At 29.1% G+C, this 21,725-nt stretch overlaps 2 protein-coding genes across 6 annotated transcripts in view; one reads left to right on the forward strand and one right to left on the reverse strand.

The window, feature by feature from the left end:
- The window catches only part of LOC130447611 (myc box-dependent-interacting protein 1), a 32,578-nt gene extending 14,941 nt beyond the window's left edge, over nucleotides 1-17,637 (forward strand). Inside the window, exons 2-8 of one of the 2 annotated variants that reach the window (XM_056784521.1) lie at nucleotides 3,912-4,047; nucleotides 5,145-5,335; nucleotides 8,141-8,413; nucleotides 13,567-13,732; nucleotides 15,012-15,323; nucleotides 15,436-15,578; nucleotides 16,652-17,637. In XM_056784521.1, coding sequence (XP_056640499.1) covers nucleotides 3,912-4,047; nucleotides 5,145-5,335; nucleotides 8,141-8,413; nucleotides 13,567-13,732; nucleotides 15,012-15,323; nucleotides 15,436-15,578; nucleotides 16,652-16,729 — 1,299 coding nt within the window. In that variant the 3' untranslated portion in view covers nucleotides 16,730-17,637. The remainder of the gene's footprint in view (nucleotides 1-3,911; nucleotides 4,048-5,144; nucleotides 5,336-8,140; nucleotides 8,414-13,566; nucleotides 13,733-15,011; nucleotides 15,324-15,435; nucleotides 15,579-16,651) is intronic. The other variant, XM_056784522.1, reaches the window with a different exon arrangement.
- A 1,538-nt stretch (nucleotides 17,638-19,175) lies between these two features.
- Nucleotides 19,176-21,725, reverse strand: part of LOC130447612 (b(0,+)-type amino acid transporter 1) — a 29,029-nt gene continuing 26,479 nt past the window's right edge. For 3 of the 4 annotated variants that reach the window (XM_056784524.1, XM_056784523.1, XM_056784525.1), the window contains exons 10-11: nucleotides 21,548-21,716; nucleotides 19,176-20,051 (exon numbers count right to left, since the gene is read on the reverse strand). In XM_056784524.1, the coding sequence (XP_056640502.1) occupies nucleotides 19,987-20,051; nucleotides 21,548-21,716 (234 nt within the window). In that variant the 3' untranslated portion in view covers nucleotides 19,176-19,986. The remainder of the gene's footprint in view (nucleotides 20,052-21,547; nucleotides 21,717-21,725) is intronic. The other variant, XM_056784526.1, reaches the window with a different exon arrangement.

The following is a 21,725-nucleotide window of genomic DNA, read 5'->3' on the forward strand; positions in this document are numbered from 1 at the left end:
GCATATAGAAATTTTGTAGTAAAGGGTGAAAAGAACTTAATTCTAAAATTTCACGCAAATCCATAGTTGATATTATAATTTTTTTCCGTTGTTCACTGGACTATTAACTTGAAAACTGGTTTCTACTAAATCGTCATAAAATACAATGTTTTTTTTTTTACTAAATCGATAATATTGTGTCGCTTTTGGTAACGTCTTCTCTATATCTCGTTATTTTAAATCTTACTTAGTAATACAGGGTGAAACGCATTACTAATTTTAATTTACTTTCTGACGTGGCCTCGTATAACTATATTATTCCACAAATTCGATGTTTTTTTAGGAAAAAAACTTTTTGTATCAACTCGTGAAGGTATTTTTCAAAATGAAATAATAAAATAGGTGGATGCAACGACTGTGTGTACTATTACGTACAGTTATTAATAAAATGTATCGTTCAAGCACGAAGGTCATCGATGAATATCGTCCGGTAATAATGTGTCTAGATCGTAGAAAGAGATAATATGAGAAGCACTGTTAGAATTCTTGGAAAATGAAAAATAAAATAGAGTGAAGATTTTATTAAATCATTTTTGTGTATTACCAAATATATAATGCACCTTTTCGAGTCGATATCTTGAAAAATATTCATCATAATACGAGATTTTATATTTATTTTCCATTAAAATGAATGATCAATTATGTATTTGTAATTTAATCTGCATATTTTACAATTAGTACAGTAAATAACGGAAAAAAATTATATCAACTCGGAATTTCATCAAGACTCACGGATTTGCGTGAAATTTAAGATTTACCCTTTACTACAAAATCTACTATATGCACAAATTATTGTAAGGGGTGAAAACTACCCCGTACTATCAAAATTCGATAAAATACGAATTAAAGCATTTAGAAAGTTGAAAAAACATGTATAGGATTAAAATAAAGATCGAGTGGTGTTTTAGGATACTATTTACGTTTTTCAACCCTTAATCAATGTATTTCAACCCTTATAAACCCCTATTATAATGAAAAAAAAACTTTATCTTACTAAATTTATATTAAAAGTGTTATTTTTATCGTAATCAACTCAAATGTTTCGTTATAATAAATTTTCCACCCTTAGAAATCATCCCTTAATAAAAAAAAATGCATTTATAGAAATGATATTTTTTTGTAGCGCTTGGTTTGAGCTAGGAAATCGATTTAATAACCATTTTGTAATAAATTTTATACTCTATTAGGTTAAAGAGGCTTGGAATAAATTAAACCCTTAATTTTTGAAAGGGAAACGTTCCAAGGGTTCGAAAAAGTATCAATCACACGCTACTCTAAACTTCGAAAGGTTGTAAAAATATGTGTTTAGAATACATTTTTCTATCGATTTCTACGGTTAGTTTCAACAAATTACCACCCCCTAATTGGGGTGATAATCATCCCCAGAGTAAAAGCACATTTGGGCATAGAAAATATTTTTAAAAGTATTTACGTTGTTCACTGGACTAAAAAGTTATATATGGATTAATTCTGAAATTATGAAAAAAAAAACTTACTTTTTGTTCTGTAGCGGTTTTAACGCATCTTTAAAATTTTTTTAGTTATTTTTAGTATTTTTAGTATTATTTGTAATTTTGTAACATTATATTTCAATTAGGGTGGCAATATCAAGGGTAGAAAGGACGTTTCTAGCTTATTTACGTCACAACTTCCTCATTTTATGTATTACAAAATTTTATACTATCTCATTTGGGTGGTTTTTTGAAGTTCTTTAAAAAAGATTCAATACATTTTTTTCGTAAAATTGCCCGTTTTCAACTTATTCAATTTTCCAAAATCTTCGGTTCGCTAAATAAATTCCTTGTTCACTGGACTAAATCTATCGTAACTAATGTCTATCAAGCATTAAGATAAATCGATATTTTAGCATATTACCACCCTGTAAAATAAAAGTGACGTGGTTTTGAAGTTTGTAAATTAACATCGCGTATATATAAAACTTTTATCCAATCGAATATAAAATAGAATTTTAATTTACGCATATTTAAGTTGGCACTCCTTTCACAGTATAATCACGTGTGCGTTTGTGGGTTCACGCGGACTACAACGTACACTATAGAGAGTTGTTGGCTGGTCATTGCCTTATAAGGTTGACGTCTAGTAAACGAAAATCGAACGAATCTCGTTATTTTGTCATATTTTCACTTATTTTTTCATTAATTTTTATTTAACGATATAGAAAATTCTTTTCTACGTCATTGTTGATGTAATTATAGTCGTTGTGGTATTTGCAATTCGTGAAATGTTATAGCGATTATGTTTGAAAGAGAGATTGTAAAATTGTCGATTACGAAGTAAAAATTTACGTTTATAAAACTTAGTTCCACACTTACTATAGTCCGTTCGTTTAGAAATCTAAACAATTTTACCTGTATGCAAACAAAACAAATAACTTCATTACAAAAAACTAATTAAATTTTGTACAAAAAAGAAGAAGAACATAGAACTGAACTTCTTAAACCGAACGAATTAAAATTATAAAAACCATCGAATCGTTGTGACTCGGGAACATAGAACTAAACTTCCAGAATCGAATGAACTAAAATTTTAAAAGTGAATTGAACGTACTTGAAACGTCTTGTCAAACGAGTGCTATTTGAGTTGTTTACAGTTAAAATATCCTTCAAATAGTACTTGTTTGGTAATCAATAAATTCTCTCAGATCAAAAATAAATTTCGACGTCAATGTTTCTAATATTTTGTCACCTATCATCGAATTCACACTGCGGCGTGTCAAAACTTGATCTATAATAATTATTTATTAATAAGTTAGTTCAAGAAACCTTTGATAGATGGTGGTGGCTACGGCTTTCGAGTTTATATTCGAGTCTAGAATATTTAACAGTCTCTTCGTTTCAAATCAATTACATTTAATTTTGTTTTGAAAAAAATAGTTGTTATTAAATATTGTCTAAATAATTAATCATTAAATAATAATTTTTAGCTGATGTATGAAAAACTTGTGTTATTGATGATTACGGACAAAGTCTAAAAACGTTATATAATTGGATGTATATATATACATATGTACAATAACATTCTATAAAAAATAAGACGGAGGACAAAGTAATTTTTTAATATTAAAGTTTTATTGTACATTAAACGTTTCTATTGTTGATAATAAACACTAAAAGTACTTCCGTTGTATCCATTACAACAATTTACACACTAGTTGAACAAAAAAAAATATACGGGAAGGAACATAAACATTTAAAATTCGATCTTTCAACTCGATTAAAATTGATTTTAATATAAACAAGTACTAAATATACTTTGTCGACCTCTAAAAATAAATATCTATCGTTTATTTTCGTTTTAGAGGAAAAAAAAATAACGAAAAATTAAAATAACTCGTCCATTGCATCATTTACTAGCGAATTGACCGTGAGGTTATGAGAAAACGAGTTAATTTTACGAAAATTCAGTTAAACGAAAAACATATTTAACAAAATGAAAAGACGACGATACATTCCATCCATTTCCAACGCGATCGTCGATGGCTTCTTCTTCTTTTTTCTTCATCGAACTGTCAATGTCAAAGTTCTTCTTTAATTAGATCTCATATATATATATCTGTGGTTTATAGTATTCTTTAGTTACGTTTGTAATTCACTTAAAAAAAAAAAGAGAATGTTGAAAATAAAAAAATGAAATTGATTGGTTGCCAACATTCTATAAGGACGAAAAAATATATCGGAGGAATCGTCTGCGTATATTTTAAGATTTAGCGATTGCACAACTTCCATCACCGTGATTCGGTTCAATGATACTATATACAGGGTGTCTAAAGTATAAAACAATCGATAACGAATTTGGTAAATGTAATCTACAATTCCGATTCGTTTTGCTGGATATGTGTATGTCTGTTTCAGTTATTACAAAACCTTGGGAAAGTCGATAGGACGGCAGACGAAATATTCGACGAGCACTTACAAAATTTCACGAGACAACAAAACGCCGCTAATAGATTACAAAAAGAATTCAGTAATTATATAAGGTGTGTGAGAGGTGAGTATCTCAATTTTTTTTTTTTTTTGTCTCAAAAACACATTTTAACATCAACTAGATTCGTTTAAGTTTAATTTATAACGTAAAGGCGATAAAATAAAATCCTCACTTCAATATTTACTTTGTTTCGAACAAATAAGACGCAAGGTTCGCGTAATTTACAATTTTTAATTAAATCGAAAAAGTTTTTGATGAAAAATTTTTATCGATTTCGAATATATAACCTCCAACTGAATTCTTCTTCTTTAATCGTCGGTATTGCAGGTTTTTCTATAACCGGACGGATCCGGTTATATCCGTTTTCTGGAAATAACCGTTCGTTTATTGGTCGGACGTTTTTTTGTTTTATTTTTGCTTTTTTTCGTGTTTTTTTTTTACCTTTTTTTCAACTTTCACTTTCGTCTCTAATGATTTTAACGTATTTGCTTTCAATTTGCCCATCACTATACCATTAGTGGTATTTTTTGCGACCTATTTACATTTTAATTACATGTGGGTTAGAGATATATAAACGTTTGGTTAATAAGTACTTTCACTTTTCGTAATAAATGGATTGGGCGTCCATACTTGAAATACGGCAACACCGAAATGAATATGTGTCAAAACTGTCATTGCCGTTCGCGTTCACGTTCGATTTGACGTTCTTATGTTCTGTGGTATGTGATTGATTTGATCATTGTATGATTTAAAGTGAAAATGTTTACATTAACAATTATTTTTGTAAGTAAAAAGTGAATTTGGAAAAACATTTAACTTCTGTCATGGAAATAGTTCGAAAAAAATTTAAAAAATGATGAATTACGATAGTTTATAGTAACGATACATCGGATGTGTTCGGAACACGTTCCGAATTAAAAACTCGCGTTCCATGAATACAGAATTTCAAATTCCGAACGCGCTTGTGTCTGAAGACAGAACGCGAGGTTCGTGGGAGGCTTTACAAGGGGTCTACACGAATTAACGCTCAAAAAAATTAAGAAATTTCCACAGAGAATAAAACGCGGCGTTCGAAATCTGGTTGTCTGGGTACGAAAAGTCCTAAAACGAAGATTTTTTTGTCCTGTTTGAGACGGTTCTTGTTTTTTTTTTGTCGATAGCATGTCAGGCGGCGTCGAAGACACTTTTAGAAGCGATAGGTGATATTTACGAAAGTCAGTGGACAGGACACGACTTGATGTACGTTCAAACTCAATCTGTCGATATGTTATGGCAGGATTTCAGCCATAAATTAGCCGATCAAGTTTTATTACCATTAAACACGTATCAAGGACAATTTCCAGAAATGAGGGTAAGTACTTTCCACTAAATTTATGTATGAACATGTAGATCTTTCAATTTTACACAAAAACACAAAAATTATCTAGAGAAGTTTTCTATTATTGATATTTAAAAAATTAGAGTGTCAATACACTGGATAATTTCGAATTTAAAAAAACGATTAAAAGTTGTAGTCAAGTCGAATGGTGTCGATCGACGTGGTGTGTGCACGGCTTTAGTAGTTTAACTTCAAAAAAACCGAAACTAGATAAAAAATTTGCGATTTTTTCAAATTTTCTCATTATTTAATAGACATTCGTCGTATACCGGGGCTATTTATATAATTCTGTCATCAAATTAAAAAAAGGATTAAAAGTTGTACTTAAGTCGAATGGTGTCGATCGACGTATTGTGTGCACGGCTTTAGAAGTTTAACTTCGAAAAAATCAAAACTAGATAAAAAATTTGCGATTTTTTTCAAATTTTCTGATTATTTAATAGACATTCGTCGTATACCGGGGCTATTTATATAATTCTGTCATCAAATAAATTTAAAAAAAGGATTAAAAGTTGTACTTAAGTCGAATGGTGTCGATCGACGTAGTGTGTGCACGGCTTTAGAAGTTTAACTTCGAAAAAACCAAAACTAGATAAAAAATTTGCGATTTTTTTCAAATTTTCTGATTATTTAATAGACATTCGTCGTATACCGGGGCTATTTATATAATTCTGTCATCAAATAAATTGAAAAAAACGATTAAAACTTGTAGTCAAGTCGAATGGTGTCGATCGACGTAGTGTGTGCACGGCTTTAGAAGTTTAACTTCGAAAAAATCAAAACTAGATAAAAAATTTGCGATTTTTTTCAAATTTTCTGATTATTTAATAGACATTCGTCGTATACCGGGGCTATTTAGATAATTCTGCCATCAAATAAATTTAAAAAAACGATTAAAACTTGTAGTCAAGTCGAATGGTGTCGATCGACGTAGTGTGTGCACGGCTTTAGAAGTTTAACTTCGAAAAAATCAAAACTAGATAAAAAATTTGCGATTTTTTTCAAATTTTCTGATTATTTAATAGACATTCGTCGTATACCGGGGCTATTTAGATAATTCTGCCATCAAATAAATTTAAAAAAACGATTAAAACTTGTAGTCAAGTCGAATGGTGTCGATCGACGTAGTGTGTGCACGGCTTTAGAAGTTTAACTTCGAAAAAATCAAAACTAGATAAAAAATTTGCGATTTTTTTCAAATTTTCTGATTATTTAATAGACATTCGTCGTATACCGGGGCTATTTAGATAATTCTGCCATCAAATAAATTTAAAAAAACGATTAAAACTTGTAGTCAAGTCGAATGGTGTCGATCGACGTAGTGTGTGCACGGCTTTAGAAGTTTAACTTCGAAAAAATCAAAACTAGATAAAAAATTTGCGATTTTTTTCAAATTTTCTGATTATTTAATAGACATTCGTCGTATACCGGGGCTATTTAGATAATTCTGTCATCAAATAAATTTAAAAAAACGATTAACAGTTGTATATTAGTAAATTTAGTTTTCGATTGCTCCTTATAACTTTTTTTTTACAAATTTGCATTTATAACGAAAATGTTTCCGTTTTTACTATTATTTACTTTGTAACTATGATTTATATCCGTAATATGAAACTTTTTACGGTTTATGTTTTCGAAATTCAAACGGAAATCGTCGTACTAAAAATAAATTAACAATAACAAAAATTTTGCCGCTTATAATTTTATTAAACTCGTAATTAACACGCTACGAACATGTTTATGCTATAACCGGCTACGTTAATAATTGCAGTTCAAAAATATACATTTTCTATTACGTGTCGATGTACATATAAAACTTGAATTTGCATTAATCCAACCGGCAACACTGTCAATCGTTCTACTACGATGGAAAACTTGAAATTTCCACGATTCAATTGGCAACACTGTCGAAATATTAATTTCTGGTTTTTTATTTTATTTTTTTTTGTGATTAAATTCCAAAGTATACGCGAATTTCACTGATCTATAACCAGGCGTGATTTTTAAACTTTTACGTAATTTTCCAATGCCAATGCTAATGAACAAATAAATTTCATTATGTAACTTATAAAAAAAAAAAAATAATTAAAAATTGTATCCTGTCGATGCCGGAGCTACGAGGGTCGTTTAAAAAGTTTTCGACATAACCTCAACAATTTAACCAAAATTCAGTGTTTTTCCAACAATTTTACATAATCTACCGTTATTTAACAATCGTTTGAGTTAATCGACGTTTCGTTATTTTAAAAAAAATTAACACCTACTGATTATACGGATCGTACGAGAATTGCTACGAGATATGGCAACACTGTCAAATCTGTCATCAAAAATTACGTATTCGTAACTTATCCGTTAAATTAACGCGAAATTTGTTTATTTTGTATCAAAATTTGTATTGGATCCTCTACCAGATCGGATTGTAAAGAAATCGATAACTTTTAGTACAACCCTCGTAACATATAATTGGTTTATGTTTCTAAATAGTCCGAAAATAGTCGAAACGTCAAAATTTTTGTATATCTTTCAAAAATTATCGAAGAAAATTAATTTTAAAACAGAAAAGACTTGAAATGAAGACGATTTAGAAACAAAAAAAGTTTTTTACGTAATTTTTGATGAAAATAAAAAATGTGCGTCCGATTATTGGTGCATAACTGTATAGATATACATTCGTCCATAAATCATTTAGATTTGAATTGAATCGTATCGCGGATAAACAATTTTTTTCGTCTCATTGTTTTAATATTGGGAAAGTGAAGGTTTGGGGATTTGTTGTAGAAAAAGATCGACAAAAGAGGCCGGAAACTCGTCGATTACGACAGTCAGCGACACAGTTTTCAGGCGTTACAGACAAACATGAAAAAACGCGACGAAGCCAAAATCGCCAAAGGTCGAGAACAATTAGATGAAGCCAAAAGAACGTACGAAATGTTAAATTCCGAATTACACGACGAACTTCCGGCTTTATACGATTCCAGGATATTGTTTTTAGTCACCAATCTACAATCTTTGTTCAACGCCGAAAATACTTTCCACATAGAATCTGCCAAGGTTAGTTTTTACCTCGTGATGAAAAGATACGACTCAATTTCACCACCAATTTCATACTACTTTTAATACAGTTGAAATATGAGCCGTATATCGACTGTATTTGGGTCTGTTTGATTTTTTTTCAGTGTAATTTTGCTACTTTTACTGTATTCCATTAATTTTAATTGATTTATTTAAGTGTTAAGTCTATTTCACATCTGTTTATCGTTTCCCTCACTTTACAATACAAGAACTTTTTTAATACACCTCGTAGTCCAAATTTGATTTTTTTCCTCAAATGTACATCCTTTAAGAGTCTCTGGCTACAATTTGAGTTACGTAATCTTTATATTTTGCTCTAAATGATTTTTTGAATGTAACAATGCTGATTCTGTTATCTTTCATCCACTTTATCCTCCTACAACATCTTTAATAACCCCCCGTACTACATAATTGAATTTTTCTCTCATACATACATCCTTTAAGAGTACTTGGCTAGAATTTGAGTTACTTAATTTTTATATTTTGCTCTAAATGATTTTTTGAATGTAACAATGCTGATTCTGTTATCTTTCATCCACTTTATCCTCCTACAACATCTTTAATAACCCCCCGTACTACATAATTGAATTTTTCTCTCATACATACATCCTTTAAGAGTACTTGGCTAGAATTTGAGTTACTTAATTTTTATATTTTGCTCTAAATGATTTTTTGAATGTAACAATGCTGATTCTGTTATCTTTCATCCACTTTATCCTCCTACAACATCTTTAATAACCCCCCGTACTACATAATTGAATTTTTCTCTCATACATACATCCTTTAAGAGTACTTGGCTAGAATTTGAGTTACTTAATTTTTATATTTTGCTCTAAATGATTTTTTGAATGTAACAGTGCTGATTCTGTTATCTTTCATCCACTTTATCCTCCTACAACATCTTTAATAACCCCCCGTACTACATAATTGAATTTTTCTCTCATACATACATCCTTTAAGAGTACTTGGCTAGAATTTGAGTTACTTAATTTTTATATTTTGCTCTAAATGATTTTTTGAATGTAACAATGCTGATTCTGTTATCTTTCATCCACTTTATCCTCCTACAACATCTTTAATAACCCCCCGTACTACATAATTGAATTTTTCTCTCATACATACATCCTTTAAGAGTACTTGGCTAGAATTTGAGTTACTTAATTTTTATATTTTGCTCTAAATGATTTTTTGAATGTAACAGTGCTGATTCTGTTATCTTTCATCCACTTTATCCTCCTACAACATCTTTAATAACCCCCCGTACTACATAATTGAATTTTTCTCTCATACATACTTCCTTTAAGAGTACTTGGCTAGAATTTGAGTTACTTAATTTTTATATTTTGCTCTAAATGATTTTTTGAATGTAACAGTGCTGATTCTGTTATCTTTCATCCACTTTATCCTCCTACAACATCTTTAATAACCCCCCGTACTACATAATTGAATTTTTCTCTCATACATACTTCCTTTAAGAGTACTTGGCTAGAATTTGAGTTACTTAATTTTTATATTTTGCTCTAAATGATTTTTTGAATGTAACAGTGCTGATTCTGTTATCTTTTCTCCACTTTATCCTCCTACAACATCTTTAATAACCCCCCGTACTACATAATTGAATTTTTCTCTCATACATACATCCTTTAAGAGTACTTGGCTAGAATTTGAGTTACTTAATTTTTATATTTTGCTCTAAATGATTTTTTGAATGTAACAGTGCTGATTCTGTTATCTTTCATCCACTTTATCCTCCTACAACATCTTTAATAACCCCCCGTACTACATAATTGAATTTTTCTCTCATACATACTTCCTTTAAGAGTACTTGGCTAGAATTTGAGTTACTTAATTTTTATATTTTGCTCTAAATGATTTTTTGAATGTAACAGTGCTGATTCTGTTATCTTTCATCCACTTTATCCTCCTACAACATCTTTAATAACCCCCCGTACTACATAATTGAATTTTTCTCTCATACATACATCCTTTAAGAGTACTTGGCTAGAATTTGAGTTACTTAATTTTTATATTTTGCTCTAAATGATTTTTTGAATGTAACAATGCTGATTCTGTTATCTTTCATCCACTTTATCCTCCTACAACATCTTTAATAACCCCCCGTACTACATAATTGAATTTTTCTCTCATACATACATCCTTTAAGAGTACTTGGCTAGAATTTGAGTTACTTAATTTTTATATTTTGCTCTAAATGATTTTTTGAATGTAACAGTGCTGATTCTGTTATCTTTCATCCACTTTATCCTCCTACAACATCTTTAATAACCCCCCGTACTACATAATTGAATTTTTCTCTCATACATACTTCCTTTAAGAGTACTTGGCTAGAATTTGAGTTACTTAATTTTTATATTTTGCTCTAAATGATTTTTTGAATGTAACAGTGCTGATTCTGTTATCTTTTCTCCACTTTATCCTCCTACAACATCTTTAATAACCCCCCGTACTACATAATTGAATTTTTCTCTCATACATACATCCTTTAAGAGTACTTGGCTAGAATTTGAGTTACTTAATTTTTATATTTTGCTCTAAATGATTTTTTGAATGTAACAGTGCTGATTCTGTTATCTTTCCTCCACTTTATCCTCTTACAACTTCTTTAATAACCCCCGTACTACAAAATTGAATTTTTCTCTTACACATACAACCTTTAAGAGTAGTTGGCTAGAATATAAGCTCAGTTTTCGCTATATTTTGCTCTACATGGTTTTTGAAATGTACCAATGCTAATTCTGTTGTCTTTCATCCACTTTATCCTCCTACAACATCTTTAATAACCCCCGTACTACAAAATCGAATTTTTCTCTTACACATACAACCTTTAAGAGTAGTTGGCTAGAATATAAGCTCAGTTTTCGTTATATTTTACTCTATATGAATTTTCAAATGTACCGATGCTAACTCTGTTGTCTTTCATCCACTTTATCCTCCTACAACATCTTTAATAACCCCCGTACTACAAAATCGAATTTTTCTCTTACACATACAACCTTTAAGAGTAGTTGGCTAGAATATAAGCTCAGTTTTCGTTATATTTTACTCTATATGAATTTTCAAATGTACCGATGCTAATTCTGTTGTCTTTCATCCACTTTATTCTCCTACAACTTCTTTAATAACCCCCGTACTACAAAATCGAATTTTTCTCTTACACATACAACCTTTAAGAGTAGTTGGCTAGAATATAAGCTCAGTTTTCGTTATATTTTACTCTATATGAATTTTCAAATGTACCGATGCTGATTCTGTTGTCTTTCATCCACTTTATTCTCCTACAACTTCTTTAATAACCCCCGTACTACAAAATTGAATTTTTCTCTTACACATACAACCTTTAAGAGTAGTTGGCTAGAATATAAGCTCAGTTTTCGTTATATTTTACTCTATATGAATTTTCAAATGTACCGATGCTAATTCTGTTGTCTTTCATCCACTTTATTCTCCTACAACTTCTTTAATAACCCCCGTACTACATAATTGAATTTTTCTCTCATACATACATCCTTTAAGAGTAGTTGGCTAGACTATGAGTTACGTATTCTTTATATTTTGTTCTAAATGATTTTTTTAAATATAACAATGCTGATTCTGTTGTCTTCCATCCACTTTATTCCCCTACAACTTCTTTAATAACCCCCGTACTACAAAATTGAATTTTTCTCTTACACATACAACCTTTAAGAGTAGTTGGCTAGAATATAAGCTCAGTTTTCGTTATATTTTACTCTATATGAATTTTCAAATGTACCGATGCTAATTCTGTTGTCTTTCATCCACTTTATTCTCCTACAACTTCTTTAATAACCCCCGTACTACAAAATCGAATTTTTCTCTTACACATACAACCTTTAAGAGTAGTTAACTAGAATATAAGCGCAGTTTTCGTTATATTTTGCTCTAAAGGATTTTTTAAATGTAACAATGCTGATTCTGTTATCTTTCCTCCATTTTATCCTCCTACAACATCTTTAATAACCCCCGTACTACAAAATTGAATTTTTCTCTTACACATACAACCTTTAAGAGTAGTTAACTAGAATATAAGCTCAGTTTTCATTATATTTTGCTCTAAAGGACTTTTTAAATGTAACAATGCTGATTCTGTTATCTTTCCTCCACTTTATCCTCCTACAACATCTTTAATAACCCCCCGTACTACATAATTGAATTTTTCTCTCATACATACTTCCTTTAAGAGTAGTTGGCTAGAATTTGAGTTACGTAATCTTTATATTTTGCTCTAAATGATTTTTTGAATGTACCAATGCTAATTCTGTTGTCTTCCATCCACTTTATCCTCCTACAACTTCTTTAATAACCCCCGTACTACAAAATTGAATTTTTATCTTACACATACAACCTTTAAGAGTAGTTGGCTAGAATATAAGCTCAGTTTTCGCTATATTTTACTCTACATGGTTTTTTAAATGTACCAATGCTAATTCTGTTGTCTTTCATCCACTTTATCCTCCTACAACATCTTTAATAACCCCCGTACTACATAATTGAATTTTTCTCTCATACATACATCCTTTAAGAGTAGTTGGCTAGAATATGAGTTACGTATTCGTTATATTTTCCTCCATATGATTTTTTATATGTACCAATGCTAATTCTGTTATCTTTCCTCCACTTTATCCTCCTACAACTTATTTAATAACCCTCCTATTGCAAAATTGAATTTTTCTCTGATAAGTACATCTTTTCACAATAATTGGTTAAAATATGAGCTAAGTGTCTGATATATTTTCTACTTTGTGACTTTTTTCAATCTACTTATACAACTTTTGTTTTGATTATCCTATAACTTTCTTAATAACCCTCGTAGTGCAAAGATGATTATTTTTCCCCTATATACATCTCAAAATAGTAACTGGCCAGAATATGAGCTATTTATCTGCTATATTTTGATCTATAGGATTGTTTTCAGTCTATTGATACAGGTTTTGATTGATTAACGTCAATTTCCACAACTTTCGTGATAACCCTCGTAGTAAAAAAATGAAATTTTCTTCGATATATGCATCTTTTGATAGTATTTTGTTAATAAATGTACATATATTGGTCTGTGTGATTTTTTGTTTGTTTCAATAAAATGATTTATGTAGGTGTTTGGTGAATTAGAGGCCATCGTAGACAAACTAGCAACTGACAGCCAAAGAGGATCGTACAGCGTGAAAAAAACCAACGGAGCCAGTCTTCCACATTCAACGACTATCACGAAACCGAAAGAATTGATTATTAACAATACTTCCACTCTAAATTCAGATCGAGGTAAATATAAAATTTCAAGTGATGTTTATCCGCTTTTGTTTGTTTGTTTTTTTACTAAAAATATATTTTCCGAACTTGAAAAACAGGTTTTACCATCCTCATGGCGCTTTTAGTGATTCATACTATATTTATATTAATTTTATTGAAAGCAGGAATTAATTTGTTTATATTTGTTGAAACTGCATTAATACAATCAATTTTCGAAATTCGAAATTATAACTTGATTTATTCAAAAAAATACTCACATTTTTATCATTTTAACCTCGAGTTTCCACTAAACATACAAAAATTTTCGATATCCCCCTGAAAAATAAATTTTATAACCTAAAATAAGTTTGAATTTGAAAATTTCATCAGTTATTTTTCTATAGGAATATTTGGGACATTATATAGTTCCAATATTATTTTTTCATGTTCATAAATCGTCGATTTTATAATATTTGATCCATTTTAAAACGATAAATAGTTTGAAATTGAAATTTACTATCAACAACTAAATTATCATTAAATAAATACGTGAAACTTAAGTCAATTGAAATGTCACTCATAGAACTATTGAATATAAAACCATAGATAATAAAGTCAAACGTATTCCATAGAAATGAATGATTAGTGAAGTCGATATCTATATCCAGCTCTAGTAAAATGCACGGAACATTTTTGCAAACAAATACTACATTTAAATTAATACAACACTTACGTAATTGCAAAACGTATTTCGTCTAGTGTTATTTTAATTGCACTCCTGTTGCATGAATCGAACACAAATACTAATTTAGCCTTCAACGCATAGTTTGTACAACCACATTTTTCCTTGTCATCCCATACAATCTAGAAGGGCTCAGTACTTTTCGAGGTTATGTTATTATAATAACAGTGTGTTTTCATTGTTTAGCTCACAATTTTTAGTAACTTTTTGTTTTTACATATATTTCGAAGCTTCCATTGTGATGTTTTAAAACTTTTCTGATATTTTGAATAATAAAGTTGAGGGTAAGTTAGTCTTTTTATTGGTGATGAGTTTTTTCATGTTTTTAGTATAATTTTGTTAATATTTAAAAAACAATAGTTAAAAATAAATAAATATTATCTTCTTGATGTTTGAAAATCTAAATTATTCTCAAATTCATTTCGATATAATCTAATATTCCGAAATTAGAAAAAACTAGAAAGTGACTCATAAACGTACTATTGTTTGCAAATATGTTATGGATCGTTCAACTAATATTTTTTTGGTATGGTTTTTGCCCTAACTACATCGTGTATGTGTGTTTTGCAGCCGAGGATCCCGCGCAATCTCCAACAGAAAAATCCTTGTCTCTAGCAAAATCTGATACCGCTGAAAAATCACTTCCCGTCACTCCTAACAAACAAAAGGATATCGAAACACCTACTCAAGAAAAAACTTCTTCCGATCCCGTTACTCCCGTCACACCTAAACCAGAATTAAACGGTACGACTACACCAGATGGTAAAAACGGTAATCGATCCCCTTCTCCTCAATCCCAGCAAGTTGCTACCAATGACAAGCTCGCTACTAACAACAATGCAAACAATATTAAAGTTGAAGAACTTTATGATATACCTGTAGGTAAGTCGAGGCAATTACTAAAAAAATATATTAATAGCATGGATTTCTACTGTTGGATCTATGAATTCGATTAACTATATCGAATTTTATTTCGAAGTTTTCAACTTTCTAGGTGCCAGTACTGAGAATTTGCCACCGGGAGTGCTCTACAGAGTTAAAGCCACTTATAAATACAATAGGGAAGACGTCGATGAATTATCTTTTGAAGTTGGTGAAATTATATCTGTTGTCGAATACGATGATCCAGAAGAACAGGTGACAAACTACTTTTTATTAAATTTAAAGACTTTTTTATTAATTTTAATGCTAAATATAAAATTGTATATATAAAAAATTCAATATTAGAATTATATTAAATTGTTTGTGGTACATCTGAACTACTAATAATATAAGAAGACTTTGATCTTGGTATTTTTTTTTCTTTTTTTGATATCCGGATTGTTAATTCCATTTCTGTTTTGTATATTACTGATTACAACATTATTTTCAACTATAACTACTACTACTATTAAATTATTAGGTCTGTTGCTTCATTATATGTATATATGGTCCTTTTATGTTTTATAACTTTCGATAATTTTCTATTTTTGTTTATAACATATTTTATAATGTATGGTACATTTGAACTACACTCTCTTTCAAGATATATGGACAAATGGAATTGTTAATTTCATCTCTTTTCTTTATTTGACATATAGTACAATCTTCTTTTGAACTACAACTATTGACACTATTAATTAACTTTGTCAAACCACTTCTATAGCTCCTTTTCCATTTTTGTCAATAAAACGCTTTAATATGTGTGGTAAAACGATTTATAATGTCTGGTACATTTGAACTACTCTCTTTAAGACATGAGGGCAAATGAAATATCTTCGTCTTATCTTTTTACAAGTACTCAGATTGTTAATTTCACTTGATTTTGATTTATTATTGGATATAAAAACCCTCTTTTTATACTATTATTTCATATATGTTATAGGATAACTTTCAATTTTTGCAACGAAACATTTTCCATGTGTTTTTATAATATAATATCTAATGTATGGTACATTTGAACTACTATCTTTCGAGATATGTTAAAAAATGAAATTATCTTAAAGTTATTGCTCTTTTAAGGTTTCCAATTTTTAATTTCGCGTCTGTTTTATTTGTTATTGAGAACAAAAACCCTTTTTTAACATGATTTTCTCATTTGTATGTCACTTTATTGCTTTCGATAACTTTCAATTATTGAACATTTGAACTACTATTGTTATAGCAATTCGAATACTCACAAAACTATTATTTTTGTAAACATATTGATGTATTTTTTTTCTTTTTTATAGGAAGAAGGATGGTTGATGGGTATTAAAGATAACGGGGACAAGGGCATGTTCCCAGCAAATTTTACAAGGCCTCTGTAGGCGTTACGGAAACGTACTTGAATGAATTTTTGTTCGTTTCAAGTAATCAGAATTTATAATAAAAATCATCGTGTAATGAACAAGTGCCTTACTTCATTATATATTTTTATAGTTTATGTTGAAAGTTTATTTTTAACATCGAATAAATTAAATTTTTGTTAATTTGTTATCTCTTTATAGAATATTTATCATACTTTGAATACTCGAAACGAAATTTTTCTTCTCTCGATTTCTCTTTTATATAACATTTCTTTTAACTTTAGTTTTTAATTATATCTCTTCGATTATCGAATAAGCCCACAGTATAGCAGGGATAAAATCGGCAACTAAGGGAACCATATTTGTTTTTAACTGTAAAAATAATGAAATAAACTAAATTTTCTTACAGATCTCGTACGCTTGTACGTTTTTATTTATATTATTTTTGGATTGGATAACGTATTTCTTTTATATTCTGGATTCGCTTGGAATTTGCTCAAAATAAATTTTTCAAAATATAAAAAGTGAGTCTAGTCAAAGTTTCATTGACAAAAATTGTTCTATTTTGTGCCTTATGCTATTCTGGATATGTTTAATGTTTAATAACCCCCCTTACTTCGGGCACTTGAATAAAATTTCGAAATATTTCGCAAAAAAAACTAATTTTCTAATATATATATATATATATATATATATCTTCCATTTAGCCCGAATGGTACGCGTGGTTGTTGTAGTTATCTGAATATACTCTAGCTAAGGATTGTTATTATTATTATTATTATTATCTTATTATATATTATCAAAAAAAAAAGTATTGTGCGATAGATTTTAACTTATTTTTATTCTTTTTAATTATGTTGTAATATTTTATTAACTTATTATGTGGAGTGTATGTTTGATTTACTTTAAAAATAAAGTTATATGAAAATTGTTCATTTTTTAATCCCCCAAAAAACCTTTCCATTAAAAAAATATAATACTGACTCTTAATAATTTTCGTTTGCACCTCGTAACATTGAAATTAGTATCTTACTATGTGGCGTACCTATAAATTACTTATTTCAAACTAAATTAATGGATAAGCGGCAACATAGCGTCACTTGATCAGTTAGGTTTGTTCGCGGCTATGAATCTGAACAAATCCGTTCGCGTGTCATATCGATTGATTTTGAATCGATACCGGATTTTTGTTATTACTGAAAATTATTCATAGACAATACGAAAATGTGTAAATATAAACTCAACTATTTATTCTAATACTATAAATTATCGTTTTTTTTTGCTATTTTAAAATATCTGATATATAAATCCTCAATCGATTCTATATTTGAATCATTCATTTGTTTATAAATATTCACTATCGATCATGTCAAGTCTACTAAGATTTTTAAAAACATCGGTTTCGAGTTACTCTACAATTTATGTTATAGTACAGTTAAATTGTGTATTTTGAATTATTATATAGGAAGATATTTCAAGTTATAATTTTCATCTACTATGTAAGTAATTTAATTTATTGATTATACATTCCCATAAATTCAGTTCATTTTGATTATATAAAAATATATCACATTTCATAGACAAATTAAGTAAAAGTAACCAAACAACTTTCAGAGACAATTTCGAATTCGGGTATTATTGAAAGTATATAATAAATAAAAACGTACAAAAACAATATTGTTTTTTGACTTTTATCATACGTACCTTTTTTCTCTCTATCCCCTCAAAATAAAGTTTGTTTAAATTATGGATTCAGTTCCAAAATGGCGAACCACAGTCCAATTATTGGTAACTAATACCGATATTTATAACGTCAGATAAGTGAAAATTAGACCAGGTACTGAATTAGAGTTCAAAGCGGATTAATGAAATAAAATAACATTCATTACAAATCGAGAAAAAACCAATGAAAGTGAATCAGATCTAATAATAAAACTATTTGAATTATCAACTATTATAATAATTTTATTAGAAACGCCGTATAAATAATAATTTTCTAGCGACTCATCTTTTTATACTGATTAATTTTCTACTACATCAATTTTCAACCCATCGCATGCAAACTTTAACTGGACTATTACATTTAAACTAATCGAGTGATGGTTGAACAAATGTTTTCAGTTTTTAAGTAGTTATATCAATACGCAGATATTTTCAAGATCATAGATAGTTAGAAAACAGGAGATAAATGACTTTTGAATAAATTGGATTTCAAATAAATACTTGTAAAATCAATAAATCAATTCAAAATTTTCAAATTATGTTCGTAAAATAGTAACATTTTTATTGACAATTGACAGTTCTGGTTCGATTTGAAGTAATCGATAAATTTTATTACATTTAAAGCGCCGTTGCCATATTTACATTTATTTTTGGAACTTTATGTTATGTATTAGACGCGTTCAAATTTTACGTGTTTCTAAACACCTTTTAGACACTTATAGGTATGTTGAAATAAAACTACATGTGTACATTCAAGAAATTTTTATTATTTACTATATGGGCAACATTTTTCTATTTTTTTTTTCATTTGGCAACATTTCGTTTATATTAATACTCGTTCTGTTTTTTTTTGGAAAAATAATTTATAAAATAACTAGATATGTAATTAATTTCGTCATTGCAAAATATTCGTTTTAGATATTTTTTTTAACGATGGCAAATAAAAAAATATAAATTTACTTGAAAAATAAATATCAAATAATTAACGATGTTTTAGGTAAGGAATGACAAGAGTATATACAGTAAGTCCTAAAAAGTAAACTGGTTATTATTAATGTTATCAACTTTTTTAGACATACTGTATATTACCATGAACATATTTTCCATTTGCAATATTTTTTTCATATAATCATGGTTACATTAAGTATAAAAAATATCAGACTTTTATTTAGACACGTACAGGAATATGTGAATTTTTTTTTCGTGATATAAACACAATTCACAGTAATAGTTCCACGTGGTATGGCAAATAAAAATAAATGCGCCACATTTATACTATTTTCACATATTTTTCGTGTGCCTTTTAAATAAATAATTCGAGGAAATCTACGTTGCACCCCGTAGACAATCCTCATAAAATCGGAATGATTCGTGCAATTTTATTTCGCGAAACTTTTACTAAATATACTAATCGAGACACTCACAGCTGTGTTTTAAAAAATTTGGGCTAAAAGAAGATTTTTTGTTTTCAAATTTTGTAACCATGACTTTAGGTAAAATACTAAAACTACGCATATTGAGCACATTAGCTATTAATCTGTTATTTACTAGCCTCTTCATTCCAACATGGTCGACGTCGGCGCCACTTCAAGTAACATTTGCAAAAATACGGTCACGCCATCTATAATACAATTTACCAATCAATATTTTCGGTCGGTATTTACGTTACGCGATTTTATCGATCGATACGAAAGTTGGTAAGCTAATTTAAACTATACAGGGTGATGAAACCTGAAATTAATTTTAATTCTACAAAGTTATACAGAGTGATGCTTTAGGCTAAATTTAATTTCGAAATCAGTTAAATGTATAACAAATTTTAATTTTCTATAATTATACAGGGTGATGCATTGGATTATATTTGTTTTTAATACCAGATAAACTAATTTCGAATCTTCGAATGTATACAGGGTGAGTCATTAGATTAGATCTCAATTTGAAATTAGATAAAATAAATTTCAGTTGTTCGAAATTATACAGGGTGATGCATTGGATTATATTTGTTTTTAATACCAGATAAACTAATTTCGAATCTTCGAATGAATACAGGGTGAGGCATTAGATTAGATCTCAATTTGAAATTAGATAAAATAAATTTCAGTTGTTCGAAATTATACAGAGTGAATTTAATTTTAAATCGAGAAAAACGTGAAACGAATTTTGACTCTTCACAGTTATACAGGGTGATGCAATACACTAAATTTGATGTTAATACCAGATAAATTCAAAACAAAAGTTATACAGGGTGAAGCATTAGACTAAATTTAATTTTGATACCAGATAAATGTAAAACAAAGTTATACAGGGTGATGCATTGGATTATATTTGATTTTAATACCAGTTAAACTAATTTCGAATCTTCGAATGTATACAGGGTAAGGCATTAGATTAGATCTCAATTTGAAATTAGATAAAATAAATTTCAGTTGTTCGAAATTATACAGGGTGAATTTAATTTTAAATCGAGAAAAACGTGAAACAAATTTTAACTCTTTACAGTTATACAGGGTGATGCATTACACTAAATTTGATATTAATACCAGATAAATTCAAAACAAAAGTTATACAGGGTGAAGCATTAGACTAAATTTAATTTTGATACCAGATAAATGTAAAACAAAGTTATACAGGGTGATGCATTGGATTATATTTGATTTTAATACCAGTTAAACTTATTTCGAATCTTCGAATGTATACAGGGTGAGGCATTAGATTAGATCTCAATTTGAAATTAGATAAAATAAATTTCAGTTGTTCGAAATTATACAGGGTGAATTTAATTTTAAATCGAGAAAAACGTGAAACGAATTTTGACTATTCACAGTTATACAGGGTGATGCAATACACTAAATTTGATGTTAATACCAGATAAATTCAAAACAAAAGTTATACAGGGTGAAGCATTAGACTAAATTTAATTTTGATACCAGATAAATGTAAAACAAAGTTATACAGGGTGAAGTATTAGACCAAGTTTAATTTGAATTTCAGATAAATAATTTTGCTTCTTCGAAATTATACAGGGTGGTGCTTTAATTATAAAATGGGATAAAAATATGATAAATTTCGATTTTTTTTGTACAAATAACAGAAAATTTTCGTATAAAAACATCTTACCCATAAATGGTATCCGTAATTTGTAATGTACGAAAGGAATGTAGAAGATCATTCCCCCCAAAATGAAAAAAGTGGCATACAGGTACTCGATTGTAGGCTTATCGACAATTGGGCCTATTATCAGGTACACGGAAATCACTAATACCAAATAAGGAATGATAATCGGCACCTACGACAA

This window comes from Diorhabda sublineata, chromosome 8 (genome assembly GCF_026230105.1).
Source record: "Diorhabda sublineata isolate icDioSubl1.1 chromosome 8, icDioSubl1.1, whole genome shotgun sequence".
NCBI lineage: Eukaryota > Metazoa > Arthropoda > Insecta > Coleoptera > Chrysomelidae > Diorhabda > Diorhabda sublineata.